Source organism: Curcuma longa, chromosome 4 (assembly GCF_044706935.1).
Source record: "Curcuma longa cultivar G26 ecotype Majalengka, Jawa Barat chromosome 4, ITB_CL_G26_1.1, whole genome shotgun sequence".
Taxonomy (NCBI): domain Eukaryota; kingdom Viridiplantae; phylum Streptophyta; class Magnoliopsida; order Zingiberales; family Zingiberaceae; genus Curcuma; species Curcuma longa.
This window is the reverse complement of record NC_133864.1, coordinates 15,201,443-15,222,374: the sequence shown is the minus strand read 5'-3', so window position 1 is coordinate 15,222,374 and position 20,932 is coordinate 15,201,443. Positions and strand designations below refer to the sequence as shown.

At 35.8% G+C, this 20,932-nt stretch overlaps 2 protein-coding genes across 2 annotated transcripts; one reads left to right on the top strand and one right to left on the bottom strand.

The window, feature by feature from the left end:
• Positions 1–863: 863 nt before the first annotated feature.
• On the bottom strand, positions 864–3,974 carry LOC141828347 (uncharacterized). Its single transcript, XM_074715765.1, has 2 exons — positions 3,727–3,974; positions 864–1,445 (listed from the first exon to the last, which is right to left on the bottom strand). The coding sequence occupies exons 1-2, from the start codon at positions 3,968–3,970 to the stop codon at positions 1,126–1,128; spliced, it is 564 nt and encodes a 187-aa protein (XP_074571866.1). The 5' UTR covers positions 3,971–3,974; the 3' UTR covers positions 864–1,125.
• A 519-nt stretch (positions 3,975–4,493) lies between these two features.
• LOC141827947 (DEAD-box ATP-dependent RNA helicase FANCM) lies at positions 4,494–19,827 on the top strand. The gene is made up of 22 exons (XM_074715295.1): positions 4,494–4,532; positions 4,626–4,944; positions 7,270–7,413; positions 7,925–8,007; positions 8,141–8,255; positions 9,380–9,471; positions 9,674–9,728; positions 9,794–9,915; positions 10,693–10,806; positions 12,085–12,278; positions 13,115–13,245; positions 13,716–13,776; positions 14,037–14,107; positions 15,162–15,211; positions 15,289–15,454; positions 15,597–15,724; positions 15,814–16,149; positions 16,226–16,283; positions 16,855–17,967; positions 18,144–18,198; positions 18,346–18,492; positions 19,245–19,827. Exons 1-22 carry the CDS (start codon positions 4,494–4,496, stop codon positions 19,825–19,827), a joined length of 4,176 nt encoding a protein of 1,391 aa, XP_074571396.1.
• The last annotated feature ends 1,105 nt before the right edge of the window (positions 19,828–20,932 follow it).

The following is a 20,932-nucleotide window of genomic DNA, read 5'->3' as shown; positions in this document are numbered from 1 at the left end:
ATTTCATCGCCGTCCGGCCATCTCCGGCCGCCGGACCAGGCCCGATCGACGCGCCACTCGTCGGCGCGTCGACCGGCGTCGGTCCGGCGGCCGGAGATGGCCGGACGGCGGCGAATTTGGCCGGAAACCGAGACCACAGTGACTGGCGCCGTTTCCGGCCAAATCGCGGTCGGAATCCGGCCAAATTCCGGCCGGAGACCGGCCGGGGAAGGACCGCCGGCGCCGGGCGGTCCTTCCCCGGCCGGTCTCCGGCCGGAATTTGGCCGGATTCCGGCCGCGATTTGGCCGGAAACGGCGCCAGTCACTGTAGTCTCGGTTTCCGGCCAAATTCGCCGCCGTCCGGCCATCTCCGGCCGCCGGACCGACGCCGGTCGACGCGCCGGCCAGTGGCGCGTCGATTGGGTCCGATCCGGCGGCCGGAGATGGCCGGACGGCGATGAAATCGCGGCGGCAGTGGGCGTGGGTAGGAGAAGGTGCGGACGGGATCGCGTAGGGAAGGTGCGCGGCTGATCAATTTTCTATATATATAACGAACATAAATAAATTCTTATCAAATCGAATACTAAATTTGTTCACAAACATTGGATTCATTTGTAACCCTAACACTAACCACTCAAGGAATACACTTCAATAAAAAGTAGAATATGCTATCCAACGGCCCTACACGGCACAACCATATGTGAGAAGATAAATAAAAAAACTACAATTGACCACTACGGAAGAGGGCATTACCTTGACTTCACCGAGATTCGCCCCTTGTCCACTTCAATAAAATTGTTCCGCACTAACCAACTCAACTATGCCCCGGGGGCTAACCACTCAAGGAATACACGATTCTAAAGATAAATAACGAAAGTAGTTCAATCTTCATACCAATTGAATTGATATAAAAAGCTGTATTTCCACAACAACAAACAAAAATCCATCAGTACATCAACAAATATTGAGAGGCATGTACTGTGATATGATACTCATTTTAGGCTCAAACCAATTTGAGTGTTACATTTGTTAGGTAAGTATAAGAATCATATATGCAAACACATCATTCAGGGCTCCTGTTTCACCTCAAGCAGGAAGCGAGAAAAGATAGCTCCAGAAACAGTGTTTGGCGTATCAGTAACATCTTCAGTGATACAACAATTGATCGATTGCTTCAACATAGGAAGACTTGGGCAGAGTACCAGTGATGCTCTTGATCTTCTCACCCTTCTTAAACAAGAGAACAGTGGGGATGCGATCAACGCCGTGAACAGATGCAACTGTCGGATAGTAATCTGTGTTGAGCTTGTAGAGTTTGATCCTTCCTTCGTACTCCGGTGCGATTTCATCCAGTATGCGCGCTACTACCCTGCACGGTCCGCACCAAGAAGCCCAAAACTCAACGAGGACAGGCAAATCACTTTGAAGAACAGAGACATCCCAGGCAGATGCAGTGATTGCTTCAGCTATGCCAAAACCAAGCAAACAAATTGATACGATACACCTTATAGACCCATGGGTTAGTAGACTATATAAATGACCTTCGAGTTTTAAATGTCAAAAGTTAGTAGAGCTTCTTTTTAATACCAAAGAACCAAAAATTAGTAGGGATTCTTCAAGAAGATATAATACTCAGACAAAAACTAGTACAATAATCAGAAACATATTCCTAATTGCTTATATTGTATCTCACCATTGCCTCGTCAACAATAAATGCTGGTTAAAGATTCATTTTCAGGAGTTTTCCTGACAGTTTTATGCTTGCTTTTCAAGTCATTTTACATTCCTATGTCTTTTTGGAAATGCCGATCCCACCTAGTGGAATAAGACTTGGTTGTTGTTGTTGTTGTATTGAGTTGCAACCATATTTTCTTTTTTTACCTCTTTTCCATTCCCATTATACCAGTCCACTTCAAAATCTCCTCAAAGCCTATTTGAACAATTTGGGACATCATTTTCACTTCAACTCTTATCTATCAATTCATATCAACCCAAAATGAGATTTTTGGAATATCAGTTTCACCTAAACAATATTGATTTGAGAATCAGATTGCCATCTGATTTTAATATCAGTTTGTAATCAATCAGATTGAAGGAAAACTTGAATTGGATGGATAAAATAAGGAAAGAATACCAGGTGTGTTTTTGTAAAAAAAAAGTACATGTTTCATAAATCCAAAATTGAGATTTTTTTTTGGTAATTGTCTTATCTTTTGCAGTCATCATAGGACTGAAACTGGCAGTATACATCCCAAACTGGTAATCCAAGTAACTAGTTGCATAGACATAGCTTCATTGAAAAAAAAAGGTTTTTAGTAGGGTTTGTAACATCTCAAACCTTGCAATTGGACAATCAAAGGAAAGCCCTTTTTTTAACTTAAGCATAAGGCTCTGCCTCATCATATACAGATTACAATAGTTGCAGCATGAATCTGTATACCCATTGAAGAGCAGACTTATCACACGCTGAAGTGAATTTGTATTTTTGTTCTCTCTCAATAAGATTAGGGATCTATAATTATGAATGTGTGCAACTACACTGCCTTTCAGACAAATCACATGCCAAAAATTGATGGAAGCATAGACTGCATAACTGTTAAAGACGATGAAGCCCTTAAAATTTTCTGATAAAATCTTAAAAAAAAAATGCTAATCACATTTGTTTGGGGGAGGGCCATAAAGCTGACAGATAATCAGTTGATGTTGCCAAGGAAAAAATTTTCTTCTTGCAGTTTAGCTTTACCTAATCTCGTGACAGTTAATCTGATAAGAAAAATGATATAGGGAGAGCACAAGTAAGAAATATGATAAATCTTCTGAACTGTCTATCACATTCAAACTTACAAAGAAGAATATATCCAATTTGAGAGGAAAATATGATCCAAAAAATCTTCATGTAAAATATGCCATAATGTGTTAAACTTGTATTTTAACAAAGGAACGAACAGACCAATCACCAAACTGGGAATGAAATAATTTAAGTGGTGATATCTGGCATGACTTCACAATTAAAACAAACATATACAGAAAGGAAGGAGACAAACTGAAATGAAGTACCTGAAATATGGGAAGATTCCATAATAAAGCGAATAGAAACAGATAATATAAGAGACGGAGGAGAAAAAACACACATCTTTAGTTATCAACATGGAGCATTCATTACTATAAATACTTGGAGAATTATCAATACTATCAGTCAGTGGTCCTATCTCATTGCATGAAGGCGCAATCCATTCAGACAATAAAGGAAAGCTGGGTATTCATTTTCAATCTATTTCAATTGAAATAATTTTTTTAACGAGAAATGGCATCAGTAAAAAGTAAGAACTTCAACTTTGATTGCATATTTTGGATGAAGAGGATCATTTTTTCACCCTTATGCATCAACAATCATGAGATAAGCAGAAGATAGTGACGCTGTCTCTAAATTCAAATTAATATTCCTTGCGAATTCCAAAGAATCAAAATTTCTAATGCACATTACAGTTCTGGTTGCAACCACCCGTTTTTTCACCAATTAGCCTTAGCCTAAACTATAGCAAAGGACTCAATTAGAGTCAGGATAAATGTTCAGAAACCCTTTAAGACCAGAAATTGAATAAAAATAACCAAATTGACAAAAGAATGCAAATTTTCCATTCTTTCCATTCCACAAACATAAACTTGAAAGACATCGAAATCAGGAAGTCGGCAGGCATAAACAGTGGCCAAAACAAAGTAATTTTTCAAACAAGGAGTAAGTCTTACGAGCATTGGAAGACGCCGAAACGACCAACTTCCCTCCGCGCGAACTCTGCGACCTCCGCCTCAGCCTCCTCGGCGCAGCGATCGAGGAAAACCTCGAGGATTCACGAAAACCGACGAGACATCGCGGAGCATAACTGCCGAGCTTTGGGGCATCCACGAACGCCGAAGCGGCGGCTCCCGGAACCCTCGCGGCGGATGCGGCGCACCAGAAGGAGGCCTGCGGCGCGAGAGAAGCGGCGGACATGGTGGCATTCGGATTGGGGTGGAGATGTAACCGGCGAGAAGGGAGGAAATAAAACGGGGCGAAAGGCGCCAACGGAATCGCGGCGCGTGTGCTTTAAGAGTAGCGCGCCGTGTTCTGGCGGAGCACTCGACTTGGCGTGGTCCAAAGGAATTTGAAAGAATCCAGGAAAAGTGGGGTCCACCTACGCACAGGTGGACGGGTATAGGTGTGCCAAAGTTCTTAAACAGAAATAAATTCCTTTCAAAAAAATATATAATCTACATATTTTAAATATATTTTTTAAATTGTCAATTGATTTAAAATTTATTTTACAGTAAAAAATAGTAAATTGTCAATTGTGATCATTTTTTTAAAAATAAAGATCATTTTAATTTGTCGGAAAAAATTATTTTATTTTATTTTTTATGAGCTCCAGTATCCCGATTTAAAATAAGGGAGTCTTCTTTTCGGCGCCATTGGAGGATACGGCGAGTAAGCTTTTGCGCCGTTGCCGATCGAATTCTCGCCCTAGCGAGGAAGAGCAATGGCGGCGTCTACGCTTCCTCTGGACGACGACGACGATGTAAGCTTCCTCTTCCTCTTTCTCTTTCTCCTTCTCTATCCCTCTATGCAACCGTAACTCCAAACCCTAACCCGGCTAGTTCCTTTTCCGCAGGAATTCGACTGGGAGGCTGCCGTTCAGGAGATCGAAAATGCTTGCGAGCTCGCCTCCTCGTCAGTATCCATCTCGAACGCGCAAGGTTTTGCTACCCCGGTTGTGATGACAGCTCCGTCTATTTTTCGTCCCGGTGGTGGCAAGGGCAGGCAGTCTACGCTTGATCGATTCATTGTGGATTCTGATGCCACAAAGCGTCCTAGGATTGACAGGTCAGGTGTTCAAGCGAATGAGGAGGTGGAGCAGAATCTCGTAGGCGAAGATGAAGGGATTTCTGTCAAGATCGATCTTGAAGCCGCCAAAACCTGGATTTATCCTGGTGAGCTTGCAATGCTGCACGCATCTTCTATCTCACTTGAAACTTTTTTTTAAAAAAATATGTGTTTATCGTCGCCATGATGATTTCAATAAGATTTTTTTTCACCTAATATTACCTCTTTCCCGCTCCTTCTCTCTCCGGGATGTCTATTTGAAACTTGTTCGATTTAAACTTCTCAGAGGTACTGTATGAAGGTGCTAACTTTTGGATGTTGATTTTTGTGCTTCTGTAATGTGAAATGGAACTAATGGCCAGCGATTCGATACATTATTGAAGCAGATGCTTGGGTAAAGTTTGAAACTCATAAGGTCACTATGCCATATAGCTTTCCTAAAGTCCAGCACTTAGATCCATTATCTCCATAGGAGCCAATGCTTTGAAAATGCATTCAATTGATCTCACATGAAGTTTCTTTGCAAATACAATTAGGAAATAATAAAAATACCTTAATCATCTGACCGAGTAGCTCTGCTTATGTGAAAATGTACATTTGCAGAGCCACCTTTTAAATTTTTAATATTTTCTTTTAAATTTTGCTTCACCAATGTTGGCTATCCTATATGTATTGTGAGACAGTCATCTTCCTGATTACCTATAAAAAGTAGAAATACAAGACTGGAAGTATGTCCACCCATATCAAAGCAGTTAAAAAAAACAAAAATCTGTCTTGCTGCAACAGAGACCAATTCATTTGCATCATCTTAAACAAAAACAGTTCGACACACTGCCACTTAATTTCCTTTTTCCTTTTTTTTTTTTTTCCAATTTTCATGAAACGGTTCCCATCACTCACTTTGGGATCGGTTAATTACAAAATGACCTCAAGATTGCTTGGTTTCATGCCAAGACTAGGAACCTTGATGGTGTCAACTCAGGATCAGTTTTGACCATCACAATCATGGTGTAGCGGATCCATATATATTTTCTGTCAGTAAAACTGAGTTGGAGTAATTTCAGTATTGATATCCACGAAGGTCTACCTAGTGATTTTACCATTCAATTTGTACACTTTGTAACATCTAATTCTCATTAAGATGAAAGTTCAGAATGAGTCTTCTTGCTTAGAAGCTCACATGCTAGCCAAGATGATGATGAATATTGTAGTGATCTAAATAAGCATCCACACAAAGGAGAGAGAGAAATGGTTTTGTAGCAATTGTACCTTTGAAATTGGGTCATACAAATGAAGTGTAACAAGTCCTTGGACTATAAGGGTGCTTGAGTGTTGGAAACTTGGATTGCATTTATATTACTTAAGAATTTTTTCTGCCATCAATGGCATAATGAGTGATCTATTTGTGCCTTCTCTCTTGTCCTAAGTTGAGTCATTGCTAGGTTCTTTTTTTCATCATTAATTTTCTTCTGATATACTGTGTGCATGATATAAGATGAGAATAGTCATTGCTCTCTTTCTACTTCTCTCTACATCTTCTCCATCTTTCCAAGTATAATTATTGAAGCTTTAGTTTTTTTTTCTTATTACTCTTCCTGTTCAACAGTTGATGCTGGAAACCTATTCTTATTTTTTTTTGCATTACTTTTCCTCTGATGTTGGTGTTGATTTTAAAAGATGGTTTATTCACTCTCTCGCTTCCTGTATTCTCTTGGTTGTCGAGTAAATATCAAAATTATATTTAGTCTATTCTTCTCATCTCTAAAGGAAATCTAACTGTACGTATGCCTCGTTTATATTTACTCATTTATATCATAAGAGTAGATATATCCCACTCTCTTTTTCTCTGTAACTTTTCATAATTCTTCTATATTTGAAAAATAAATATCATGTAGTATCTTCAGTTTGAGTGGAATAAGGAAGGGAATTAATTTTACTGTTTGGAACATAAGATGAACAAATATCTTCAGTTTAAAGTGTTGCATCATCATTTCTCAGTTGCTACATCAGTGTCGTGTCTTCATTGTCTTCGGCAAGTGTGCTATTCAGTCTTAAGTTTCTATTTGTAGTACTTTTCTATTTTGTGTAGTGAGTTGATCATCAATCAATATCTATTCATGTTGAGTTAATAATTATATGAATGCTAAAATATATAGGTCTAATCCACATGGGAAATATAGTTATTAGTTATTATGTTGAACCCTTATCTATATGGTTGTGATTTCTCTTTTTCTAATAGAATAAGCATAATACAATTCTATCTATCTCAACTAGGAACATTGCACGATCCACATATTTCTGCATACCATCACTTTGCAGTTCATTTAGCTTTACCTGAGCACTTTCAAAAAAGGGAAGTTAAAAGGGTGCATTATTTCTTATCACACTAATCCTTATCTTTTATTTTGCTTAAATTGTGTTGTTTAATGCAGTAAATGTGCCTCTACGTGATTACCAGCTTTCTATTACAAGGACTGCTCTATTTTCAAACACATTAGTAGTATTGCCAACAGGGCTGGGTAAAACTCTTATTGCTGCTGTTGTGATGTATAACTACTTCAGATGGTTTCCTAAAGGTAATATCTTTTGTGGCACAACTTACCTGATTAATTCATAAAAAAATTTCCCCAGTTTGATGCACTATAGTGTTTACATAAAATATTTCATCAGTTTTTTGAGATAGCCTATGTAATTTTTGACAATGAAGGTAGTTTTATGTTGGCGGTGTTTATAGAAATAATTGTCCTTTTAATTGCACTTACAATATCAGTATCATACTGTACATCAATTCTGATGTTTAATTGATTTTGCATACTACTAAACACTCTTTGTTTGATTTCTCTTCCTTAAGGGTTAGCCTTTGTTTGAATTATGCTAATATTCAATTGATTTGCTGACCACCAACTTTGAATTTAGTATATTCTGTTGTGCTACAGCTACTTCATTTGGTTTATGTGATTTTTTTCTTCTTTTCTTTCACTTGTTTGTACTTAAAAAATAAGTTATTTTGTATTGCATTTCTTTCTTGCATTTTAATGTTTTTCTTTATCATTTTTGTTATATCTTTATTTTATTTATTTGTTTTAGGAAAAATCGTATTTACTGCCCCTTCACGGCCTCTTGTTATGCAACAGATTGAAGCTTGCCATAATATTGTTGGGATACCCCAGGTATTATCATTATTTATTGATTTTTAAGTTTCCTTTATCGTGCTATCATCTTTTCAATCCTGTTACCAGCACTTGCTATGCTTTATTTAAAATTTATGTATTTGTGAGAACATTATTCTCAAACTGATTGCAGGAATGGACAATTGATATGACAGGTCAGACGAACCCTGCTAAACGAGCAAATTTATGGAAAATCAAGAGAGTATTCTTTGTCACCCCGCAAGTGCTTGAAAAGGACATTCAATCAGGTTGGTGGATTCTTTTGTGATGATATTCGTTATCATAAGCAGCTTAGATAAGTAAATAGCCACAGTGAAATAGTTTACTTGTTATTGTCCCATAGAATATTTGTTATGTGACCATTAGATGTGCATAAGGCTTGGTATGCTATACTTATGCACACTTTTTTTCTCTTGCATTAAAATTATCCACGAATCCATCATTGAATTCTAATTCTTGCTACAGGTTTGTGCCTGTCATTTAAATTATACATGTGTGGCTCACAAATTAAATGCATCAATTTTCTTAGACTTTATTAGTCAATATAAATTATATATATTTATCCAGTGGAAGTGGATAGAAATATTGACCTTGTCATTGTCTAGAAGAGAGAATTGTGTTAAGATTAAATTCAACTTTGACAATAAAATTTTCAATCAGATTGATGGATTGAAAGCTATTGAAGCTGGCTTAGGGTTGTAATGGAGTTGTTTGAAGTCCTTTGTTTTATTATGGTACTACTAATCAGCAAAATTAGCTAGAATTTCTTAAAATTCATGAAAAATTGACCGTACAATTTGTTGCTATTGTTTTATTTCACTTTAGGAAGGGCAGTAAGGGCCAACTCTCTCATTGAAGGTTGATTTGGGATCATGTAGGATTTAAAAGAAATGATATTTGATCTGTTTAAATTTGTATGGAACTTTGATGAACCATATACAAATGTAATGTAATTTATGATTGCAAGACATAGATGCTATTTTTTTTTAATAAAGGAAGCTTATAGGCTGGCTTTTCTGAGTAGTTTCTCGCTAAAAATGCTCATCCACATTCATTTACTCTATATTTTATATTTGCAGAATTTACTGTTATCAACTTGAACTTTAAGGACGTAAAATAATTGTTCTTTGCTCAAACCCTAACTTAGGAGTGCTTGATTAATTGTTGGCACTATACTTTAGGTGTCCATTGTTGTTTTACTTGTGGTTTGCATAGACTTTTACATCAAGGTGATTTCAAAAGTAAGTCAGAAAATAGAAACATTTGTGATTTAGTATTAGCAATTGTTACTAGATCTTTGCAACCGATATATCACTATTATCACTGGCAACATTTAGTGTTCTCTGATCTTTTATCTTTTAATGTTTGTTAGGCAAATGTTTGGTGAAACAACTTGTTTGTTTGGTGATTGATGAAGCTCACCGGGCTTTGGGAAACTATTCTTACTGTGTAGCAGTTCGTGAGGTGTCAAACTTTGTTCCAGTTATCATTTGAATTTAATGTTTCATGATCGCTTGTTACACATCCATTTATTATTAGAATATCCATCTCTATTCTGAATTCTTATAAAATCCTTTTTTATTGATGTATGAGAAAGACAGACTATCATGTTTGAGCTTTAACCATTCTTTCTGCATCCTGAACCTTTTTATCTTCATCTATTCAGTTGATGGCAGTTCCTGTGCAGTTAAGACTTCTAGCATTGACAGCAACACCTGGATGTAAGTGTTTAATTGTTAAAATTTCAAAATGCACATATTTTCATTATCTTAATCTTGTTGCTCAGCAAAACAGCCGACTATCCAAAATGTCATCGATAACTTACACATTTCTGCTATGGAATACCGTAAAGAGAGTGACCATGATGTAAGCCCATATGTGCATAACAGGAAACTTGAATTAATAAAGGTAAGTACTAAATTTCTAAGTAGTTTGTTGTTTGTTCATCATTTTATTTTCATTCTTTTTGAGTGCGAATGAATTGTGTACAAAATACTTTTTGCTTTTGCTAATAGTATTATATTATCATTTTGGTGAAGCCTTGTAGATCATATTTACTATGAACATTGATGTCCTATTTGAAGCTTTGAGCTGTCTTTTTACATGTATCATGCATCCTCCAACTTATGGGCATGTATTGAATTTGTTTTTCCTGTTTTTTGTCATTTACAAAATAATATTTTTCATTTACCTGTACTTTTAACACCTTGACTTGGAAAAACAAATATGTAGAGCAGGATTTCTGACAACCACTAAGAGTGACGATAAATGGGTGGGGCACAATTTATGGAAGAGACCTGTCAGTAGAAAGATTGCATGCAGATGACATCAGGCTCAAGGGAGAAAGGAATTAATTTCTTGAATTAAGTGAATAGTTGTGCATTCTGAAGCTTTGGATAAATTCACCAATTTATGTAAAACATGATTTATCAGTCAATGGGGATTAATTTCTATCTTTTTGTTGGAGTAAAGATAGACATTGTATAAGATTCTAATCATTTTGACATGCAACCTTACATTTTGTAGACTTTCAAATCACATACATGTCTATGTATCTTGTTTCTTTAGTTTTTATGTATTTTGCTCTTTCAGAAATAAATATGAAATCTATCAGTTAATGGCCAAGGGTGCTACTAAAATATTGAATTTATTAACATTTGCTAATACACATATGTGGCTAAGCAGGTTCCCATGAGTGAGGATGCAAGTGCAATCAATAATTTGCTATTGGAAGTTATACAGCCATATTTTGCCCGGCTCTCTGCCATTGGCGTGATGCAAAGTAGAGATGTTGCAATAGTATGTAGTTACCTTTATGCTTGAACTTGCAAAGTAAACACATGTTTCACATGTATTTATTAATAAGTGGAGCCATTTTCCATTGTAGTGCCATGTTTCGAAATGGTAAAGTTTCTCAATCTATTCTGTTACACATTCAATTTCGTAGTTTGGATCAAATTTTAAGTGATGTCATATTAAAATGATAGTAGCACACTTGACTTCTAAATTTAACCAAGGAAGTGAAGAGTTTGAGGATTCTTATGAATTAATTGTTATTCTATTTAGCTTGATGTGAACGGGGAAAAAAAGTTGATATCAACAACCTTGTTATTTTAATGAAAGTTGGTAAATTCTTTCAATTATTTTCATTCAATAATTTGGAGTGATTCGTCCTTCCTCAGAAAATGTGAATGTCTAGATAGCAATGGTGTGCTAAAAAGGGATATGCGAAGTTGTAATGGGTTTAATGTCAAACTTGTCAAGATGGCATCAAGTGTGGCTGAAACACTTTCTGTACTTAGTTGGATTTTAGGATAGAACTAAAGGCCCAATTTTTGTGTGACAATATATTGTTTTTTGGAAATGTAACTGCTTGAATACAACTCTTTGATTCTGTTTATGTGAATAACTTCTATGACAATGTTGTCCGCTGAATCCATGAGCAGAATAAGAACTTAAAACATTGCAAGTTTATGATCCTAGAGTGCAAGCCATGCCAGAATAGCATGAAAGTTCAAATCACTGTAGTCTTGGACAGAAATTGATACATCATGTGTAGCACTTTTCCACAACTATATTTATATTGCCATACTCCTAAGCTCTCATACTTTATTTTTTGGAAACTTTCCAATAGGTAATCAAGATCTCTTGTTTTGCTTCAAAGTACTTGCACCAAAGAGAAAGTAGTTCTGAATGCTAATAAGCTAAAGCATGACAGATAAATCTATTTCTGTGTGCCATGATCTAGGATGAGGAAGGTAGAAGTGAATGATTAGCATAGAGCTTGTAGGGTCTGAGCCTCACCCATATCTTTATATCATTCATGGATTAGAGGAGTGTATTTACAATTAAGATCTTCAATGGACTCAGTTTAGTATGAACTGAATTCTGATTATTTCTCAGGCATATTTAATATGCTCCAGGGATTTGAAACAATGGTTAGTGGTAATACAAATTTACTCCTGTTTTTTTGGTATTCTGCTATTTACAATTTAATTACTTGACAGTTCTTCCCTTGGTAATTTTGTCTCTAGTTTGTTTATATTCTTTAATACACAAGTTTTTGCTTATTTCCAGTTGAGTCCTTGTGTATTACTTAATTTAAGGGATAAATTTCGTCAAGCGCCACCAACAAGCCTTCCTCCCACTAGATATGGAGAAGTAGAAGGATATTTTGGAGTTATGATTACACTTTACTACATACTCAAGTTGCTTTCAAGCCATGGTATAAAACCAGCTTGTGATATGCTTGAAGAAAAACTGAAGCAAGGGTATGTGCATATATCCCTCTTTTTCATAATTTACCTTGGTTAACTAAGTGCCACATTTTCATCTTTGAATTTGCAGTACTTTTGAATCAGTAATTTGGTTAAATCAATAGTTTGTCTTTCTCTTTGAATTATTGTTCTTTTAATTTCCTTAAACCATGCAAAGTTCGTGTATTCTATCATCCAATCTTATTTTATGCTTTTTTTCTTCATATATTAGTGTTTTGTGTTTCTCACAGAGTATGTGAGGTGCATCAACTCCTATTAAGGTGTATGCATAGGTGGCTTTTTAAAAACAGTGAGCTGGTTGCATGAAGTGTTCTAACCAACTCTATGACTATAATATAGCCTAATCCTTCTATCTTCTAATTATTCACTTGAATTTAAAAGAACTTTCAGTTGATACTCACTTGACCATTGCCAGAGGGCTTCATGGTCAAATTACTTTAGATTCTTTTTCTTCACAAAACGAGGATTTTTAAAATGAAAATGCAAAGTGAGAAAGGTGAAATTTTGCTCCTGCTTCCTTCTCAAAGAGTGTTCTGGAGTTCACAAAAATAAATATGCTATTCTCCAAATGTATATTTCATACTTATAGTCTGCACTCTGAATTGGACTTGGGATGTAACTAGAGCCTTACCAGTCATCACAAAAGTCTTGTTACGATCATATTTGAGGTCAAAGCCACATCCTTTTGAACTTTAATTGTTAACTGTATAGAAGCCAGAGGTTTCTGTGGCATTCCCTTCTGTGGTTGTGACTTGTCCATTCCTCTAAATTTGCTGCCTCTTTTCTGTTTGATTTCTTGTTTGTTAATTTCCACCAAGTGGCATTGGCAGATCATTTGGTCGAATGATGTCCAGAAATGAAAACATTTCCAAAGTGATGCATTTGATGCAGCGGAGCTTGTCCCATGGTGCACCAAATCCAAAGTTAATGAAAATGACAGAGATTTTGATGGATCACTTCAGTATGTATCTTGGTAGCTCAAGTTTTGATGACTGCTATTGTATGGTTATTTTCCTTCAGAAAATTTACTTTGCTAGGAAAGCCCATTCTTCATTATCCTGTTAGCGTAGTCCTCTCTACTATATATTCTCTATGGATTTTGTATGGGTAAGATATCCATGACATCTGAAAATATGTTATATGTTAATATACCTTCAATAACCTTATCTCGTTGCTTGTTTGATAGAGGGTCATTAATCAAAGAACCTTGCTTAAGACTAGAGTTGACACTTATTACAATGCAGCTGCTTGACGAGTTTTTTTGTTTTGTTTTGTTTTTTGTTTTTTTTACATTCTGATCACTAGAATTGGGCTAGGTCTAGCACAATGACAACTTTTTCCTCTTATAGGGGAGACAGTTAAAAATTGTTTCATCTCATATTTTTCCCAGATTTATTTGTAATCAAATTCCAATTTTCTATCTGAATGCAGAGAAAAATGATCCAACAAATTCAAGAGTGATCATCTTCTCGAATTTCAGAGGGAGTGTCAGGTAAGGAAAATCTTCCATTAATTTGATGTTTATTAATTATCTCATGCTGCTATACAACAATATTTTGTTTTGTTTGCTTATGAAAAAAAACAACTTTTATCTTTAAGCACATCCAGTGATATGTAATATGAAGAAATTTATAAAAAGCATTCAAAATGTCTTAGTCTGTGATAAAGTTTATTGGTTGTATACATTTATCTTTTGGGTGTTCTTTCACTAGCAAGTATAATGATACAAGCTCGATCCTGTTGATGTTCCAGGGATATAATGGACTGTTTATCCAATCTTGGTGACCTTGTTAGAGCTACTGAGTTTGTCGGCCAAAACTCAGGTTTGTTGTCCTGTTCTGTAACCTGTTGTGTTTATGTGATCAGTTCTATCTTGTTCGAGGAGAACATTTTTCTGAATGCAGGCACGTTTTTCTTTATCAAAATAATGCTTATCTCGAGTGATTAAGTGAGAAGGAAGAAGTAAACCTCCCTGCTAGGGAACATTCTGATCTTTATCACCCTTTGTTCTCATTGATTATCAATTGCCTTTTTCATGTGATGAGGGATTTCTACTACAATTTTTTTTGTATCAAATTCTGCTTTGTGAATGATCACAGCATCTGTAATGTTTTTTTTCTATATTTGAGAGATCCACAATCATTGGCGTAATTCAGATGCATACTGTACTCGTAATCATTGGAGTGTTTGTTGAGAAATTGTTCCATTTTAATATTATCAATCATGTACTTATTTTGTTCAGCCTATTATGGCTGTTCCACATTGACTGTTACCACACCAAATCGGAGCACTAGCATTTTGGTGGTACAAAAAGGACAAATTTTATGAATTCTATTTCAGATAGAGAAAATACCTGCCATTTACAATTATTACCTTTCTGATTGAGCTCTCATGTGAATCGGCCTTGGAAATTTCGGAGCATCACCAAGAATCTTGAGTTAATAATTTGCAATATGTTGAGGCATAACTATTTGTTGGACAGCTTCTCAAACAAGAAACATGCATCTAGAGAATATGTTCAGAATGGAGGCCTAGAAGCAATAATGATGTCTCAAATTATCTCCAGCACAGAAGCCAGTTGCTTGGTCTTGTTGGCATCTGAAACCTTAATTAAAAATTTATGTCCTAAATTGACTAACAACAGAGACATCTTCCGTCTCAGAGATAAGCTTAATGAGGGCATTCAAAGCTTTGTTAGCTTATGAATTTTGAAATTCTATAAAACTCATTGGAAGTATAGCAATCTGCTGGCTTCTTTACTATTTCCCAAATTCAGATGGATATGCTTCACTAAATAACTTGGTCTGGAATCAATCTGCTTGTTTTTCAATTGTTTCCTTTAGATTTGGTCTTCATGCGATCACTTAATTACTGCAGGTAAAACACTAAAAGGACAACCTCAAAAAATTCAACAAGCTGTTTTACAGGCAGGTACCAATTAGAATCCATTACAATTCTAAAGCATAATAATAGCTAGTTAACGTTTGCCAAAAATGTTCCTCAGGAATTTCGAAGCGGGGGATACAATGTAATTGTTGCAACATCAATAGGCGAAGAAGGTTTAGATATTATGGAAGTTGATCTTGTTATTTGCTTCGATGCCAATATTTCACCATTGAGAATGATCCAGCGCATGGGAAGAACTGGAAGAAAGCATGATGGAAGAGTGGATATCCTTTTTCTCTTTTGATTCTTGAGCTCCTAATGTCACTTTTGAGGGAAAAGATTTCTTTTTGTTTCCTAATTTCATAATCATACACATTCTTGTTCAAATATGTACTTTTCTTGAATGATTCTCTTGACACCATTCACTAGTTCTAGCTTGTGAAGGACCTGAGCTTAAGGGATACTTGAATAAACAGGCTAGTGGAAATGCTGTTAGGAAGCATATGCATAATGGTGGAATCAACAGCTTCAACTTCCATGCTAGCCCTAGAATGGTGAGATGTGAAATAGTGATGGGATATAATTTGCTTAAAATTTCATTTTCCATGTGTTATTGAGTTCAAAGAATCCTTATTATCCATAGGTTCCACATATTTATAAGCCCGAGGTGGAATTTGTTGAATTGACAATACAGCAATTTATCCCCCGAGCGAAGACATTAAAAGAAGATGCTTCACATCCATCGGCCCTTCTGTACAGCATATCCAAAGAAGAGAATTCTCTGATTGCTAGATATTTTGGTTCATCTGGAATTCATACATGGAAACCATCTCTGATTGCCTTCCCTGGCTTCCAGTGTTTTCCATCAAGAATACATACAGTAAGACACTCGTTCAAGACAACTGCGATGCTCATTGATACTATGCAAAGTCTGGGAGAACTATCATTTAGCAAATCCAAGAAAGATTTGGCCATTGAGGTATCACTAATTTTTCCCTTATACTTGTTCATTGTATGATTTTCTGAAAATTGTAATTTTTTTAATCTATATTCAGGACTCAATAAAAAATCATTCTGCTCCTGGCATACTCACTAAACCAAACGCTATGCAAGGTATCCTCGAAAGATTAAACTACTGCTTATATGCATTCTGACATAATATTCATATTGGTTTTACTTGAGGATATAAGAGAAATTGATTGATGCTTTGTTGCACTTATATATGTTTTAGAATGTGAATAAATTTTGTAGAGTACTTGTGGTTGTAGCATTCAATGCCATTGATATATCAGTGGGGAACTATTGTTTTGCTGTAGGTAAAGAAGCAATTGATGTGTGGTTGAGCTTTGCAAGGATTCATCTATGATTAAACTATTACTTTAGCCAAACTAATGTAGCCGCACTATCACAATAGTCTCCAACGAAGAAACAATGAAAAAGCTGATAAATAATTTGTGAAATGGAATTTGCCATGTTGATGTCTGACAGTATAGTATGCTAATGGTTTAGTATTGTTTCAGTGACTATTTTTATCTGGAAATTTTTTGGATTCTTTAATATTTATAACATGAAACTTACTCATAGCATGGCATAAAGAAGTTAAGTTTGTTCTAAAAGATTTGGTTCTTTGATAGATAACTGTATTGTGTGGTAAAAATACTGGGATGATTTGCTCCATTTGCAGATTCCACTAAAGATTGTAGTGATGATAATGTTGGTATCTCAAAAAATTTGCTCCAAGGTGGGATTTGTGATGTAGAACCAAGTTGTGAAACTCCTAGAAGAAAAGATTTGCATGGTGTCACCATCTGTAGACCTCATAATTACCTTTTTGGGGGAGATTTCATATCAGTAAATGCTCTAGGTGATGTTTCTGTACCCTATGTGCCTTCCCTTCCGCATGTTCACTCTGTAATTTCAGATATTCTTGAAAGAGGAAGCAAGAAAGACTTAGTTTCAGATAATATTGATGTTGCATCTGAGATTATCACGAAAAAGTATGAAGCTACACCAACAATGCTACATGATTCTTTATCTTTAAAAAATGTTCTAGAACTAGAAGATGCCACTAAGTGCTCATCTGATCCAATTAATCCAGAACCTTGTTCACCTAATGATGGTTTACAAGAAGAATATGAGAAAATGGAATTAGTATTGCAGACACCAGTTCATGCACAATGTGCTAAACTTACAGAAGAAGGCATTGCTGAGACACCTGGTGACAGTGTTAAAAACCCAATTCCCATAGAACTTAGCCCTAGACTTACTCATTTTATTGAGGAAGGCATTGTTCCTGAGACACCTATTGCTAGACGTAAAGATGATAATTCTTTTCATGCTAGCAAGATACCAGAAGATGAGCTAGTTGACATGTTTCAGAAGAAAGTCTGGGATCACATGGAATCATTTTCAACAATGTCTCACAATGTATTTCAACGAGACCCTCATGAATTCACTTCTAATTCTACTAATGTCGCCAATCCTTTAGGTAAAACAGAATCACACAATATCAAAGAAACTGATATTAACAGCAAAAGGAAAGCATCAGCTTCTCCTTTGACAGCGGAGCAAAGTCCTATGGCTAATATATTAACTAACAGCTCTACAGATGATTGGCAAATGAGCTCTGGGGCAATCTCAGTTACTCAAGCACCTAAGTATAGAAGGCTGTGCAAGTATGGTGACAAAATCAAGAAGTTATCTTGCCAAAATTTGGCTGACAAATACAATTGTTCTGTGCCAAAAGACACTGGACTTTCTACATTGACTAAATCAAAGTTGGTCAACTGTCACCAAGGTAATATGGCCCATTAGTATACGAGCATTATTTCCATCTGTCACCTGTTGTCATTTTTTTTCCTTCTCTTTTTGCACATGCCTACTTTTGCCTCTTTCAAGTACATAAAAGGCATAATCATACAACTATTGAATTTGTATTTAATTTTCATTATTTTCTCGTTATTTTGCATGTAGGTAGAAAAAAGAAGTCAAAAAGATGCCCTGGCAACTTCATTGAAGAGGAAGCTGAGTAAGATTTTTTATGTTCTTTATGTGCTCCGTTTTACAAATTAATAACTGTTTTTTTTCCTATACTGTTAGTGCACTGTAACAATTACTTTTTATTGCACTATAATTGGCCTGTAACAATGAACTTCTTTTCAACTCTTGGACCCAGGGTATCTGAGGATGCACAAGTTTCTGAAGATGAGGTAGATGATGAACAAAATGAAAAATATGAAGATAGCTTCATAGATGACAGGATAAATCCCACTGAAGAGAACACTCAGGCAGAAAATGGAGGTGACATGTTTGCCTTTTATAGGTAAATAAATATATCCTTTTCCCTATTTGATACAAAGCTCCTTCTCCTTTCTGTCAAACATTTTTCACATTAGCCAACTAATTAACCATTTTGTGCTGAATTTGTAAGATTAAGGTTCTAGTCTGTGGCTTTTTAAGTGATATAGTTGGTGAAATTCAACCAAAAATTTTGCACTCTACTAGTAGAGTTGGTGAAATTCTAGTCTGGTAGGAAACCTTGGCTCTGGATGGGACCTGGGCTTTCATCAGTTGTTTTCCTCATGACTTTCTTGAAGTTATGGCAACTTTACAATATGCATTTTCTTTTCTATAAACTCGGACAGATACTAGTGATTTTGGGTTACTTTGCATTGTTATTCCAACCTCACAATATAAGGTTGGCGATTATTTATATATTTAGCTTGTAAATAGGTTGAATGTGGGTGCTAAATGCCTCATAAATATATTATACTTGGATATGGCTTTCATATGAGAATCACATCAGTGTTCTTTTACTAATAATTTCAACATCAACATCCACAAAACCAGTTCTTCTAATTGAGGTTGGTTGCATAGACGCTCTCCACTTTGAACTTTATGCAATGCCAGTTCTTCTAAATTTCAGTAAGTATCCTTGCGCTAACGTCATGTTAGCAAAATATCCCACGAACCTCTTTCTAATTGTAACAATCATAGGAATTTTTGGCTTTATCAATAGTAATTTTTACTACCTTTATTCTTGTATGCTTTCTAACACAAGTATCTTGTTTGCAGGCGTTCTCTTCTGACCCAATCACCCATGGAGATTGTACCAAAATGTTTGGTTGACTCAGTTTCCTCTATAGCTAGTAAAAGTCGAAGCTATTCTTCGGAGGGAATTTGTGCGTCCCTTCAGACTCCCCAAAATTGCCTACAATCTTTAAATGTTTCTGGCAGTGTACATTCTGCAACCTGCCATACAGGTTCTAAGCAGGGTAATCTAGTAACAAATCGCAGTGAACAGAGTTGCATGCTGAGAGAGACCTCAAGTAGACTGGAAGACAGAAAAAAGAAACTAACTTTCCAGAACGCTTGTTCAATACCAACAGAAAACTTCCAACAAGATATTTCACATTTAGAGCTCTCTGCCACAGACTTAACACATGACCAAATTGGCAGTGACCTTTTCTGTGATGATGAGTTCTATCAGAGTATTGATCTCGATGCTATTGAGGCACAAGCTACGGAGCTCTTAAAATATAAGTCTAGACTACCGGAAGATGCAACACCAGCATCGAGCCTTAATGCTCCTTCAGAAATCAATGAAGTTCCCCATGTGAATCAATTCAGTCATCCTTCATTTGATTTAGGATTGTAGTTGTCCATGTTTTGCCTTTTCAGATTGGCCGGTCGTTTGCACATCCCTCTGGACGCTGCACAGTTCTGAGTTCTAATTTCAAAAGTTCATGCAGTTGGGACTCGATCCAGGGACAGAAGTATCATCCAGGATGGAAAAATACCTTACTGGCAATTAAGTTGCCTTTTGACTGCTGAGCTTTAAAAGACAGCGAAGTACTTGTTCCATTAGCAATGTTTAATGCAACTCTCATCCGTGAATGCAGCAGCAGTGGAGTTGGTTGTGAGCAACTACAACCATTGAATAATTGGGGAAATCAACATGTAATGTACAGCTTTAGCCCAGAAAAAAAAATGAAAAGCAGGTGAAATTGAATATTATGTATATGCATGCGCCTATAGCTACTGGGAAAAAATGGGGGCATTTAGTATGCTGTAATTACTGCTTAAATTATACATCCTGTGGAATCTTGGGATTAGCCTGTGACGAATCAACGTATGGCTTGGTTCGCCAATACTTCCATTGGACATATAAATTGTTAAACCTTTTTTGAAGAGTAGGGATCAGGTGAGTTAGCATAAATGTAGTCCAATGATCTGTGTATTAGCTTCATGGCTTGAGATGCAATAAGATTGAATGAGCGCGATGGAGATCGGAACATATCCATCATGTGCGGTACAGGTCAACTCTCGCCTGTTTGTTGTTTGAAGAATTTGAAGAAACTTGAAATTTCAGTTTTTAGTTTTCAGAATATAAGAATTAAAAATAAAAAATAAAAATGTTTCATCATTAATTTTGTTTAATAAATTTAATTGTAAATATTTATTCTACATTTTTCATTTTTTTAAAAAATATAAATTGAATATAATAGGTTTTTATAAATTCTCAAAATTCTTTTTAATATTAAAAAACATTTATCTCTTTCTTGACACCGCCCACAATCATAATACAGGTTTATCCCATTTTTGTTAATTTTAAAACTATACTTTTAAATAAACCATCACTTAAAACAAATATCACAAATTAAAGAAACCTTAACATGTAGGTTTGTATTAATATTAAAATTTGTACAACAAGAACCTGAAACCAAAAAGATCTTAACTACGTTTAGTAATGTTAAACTTTG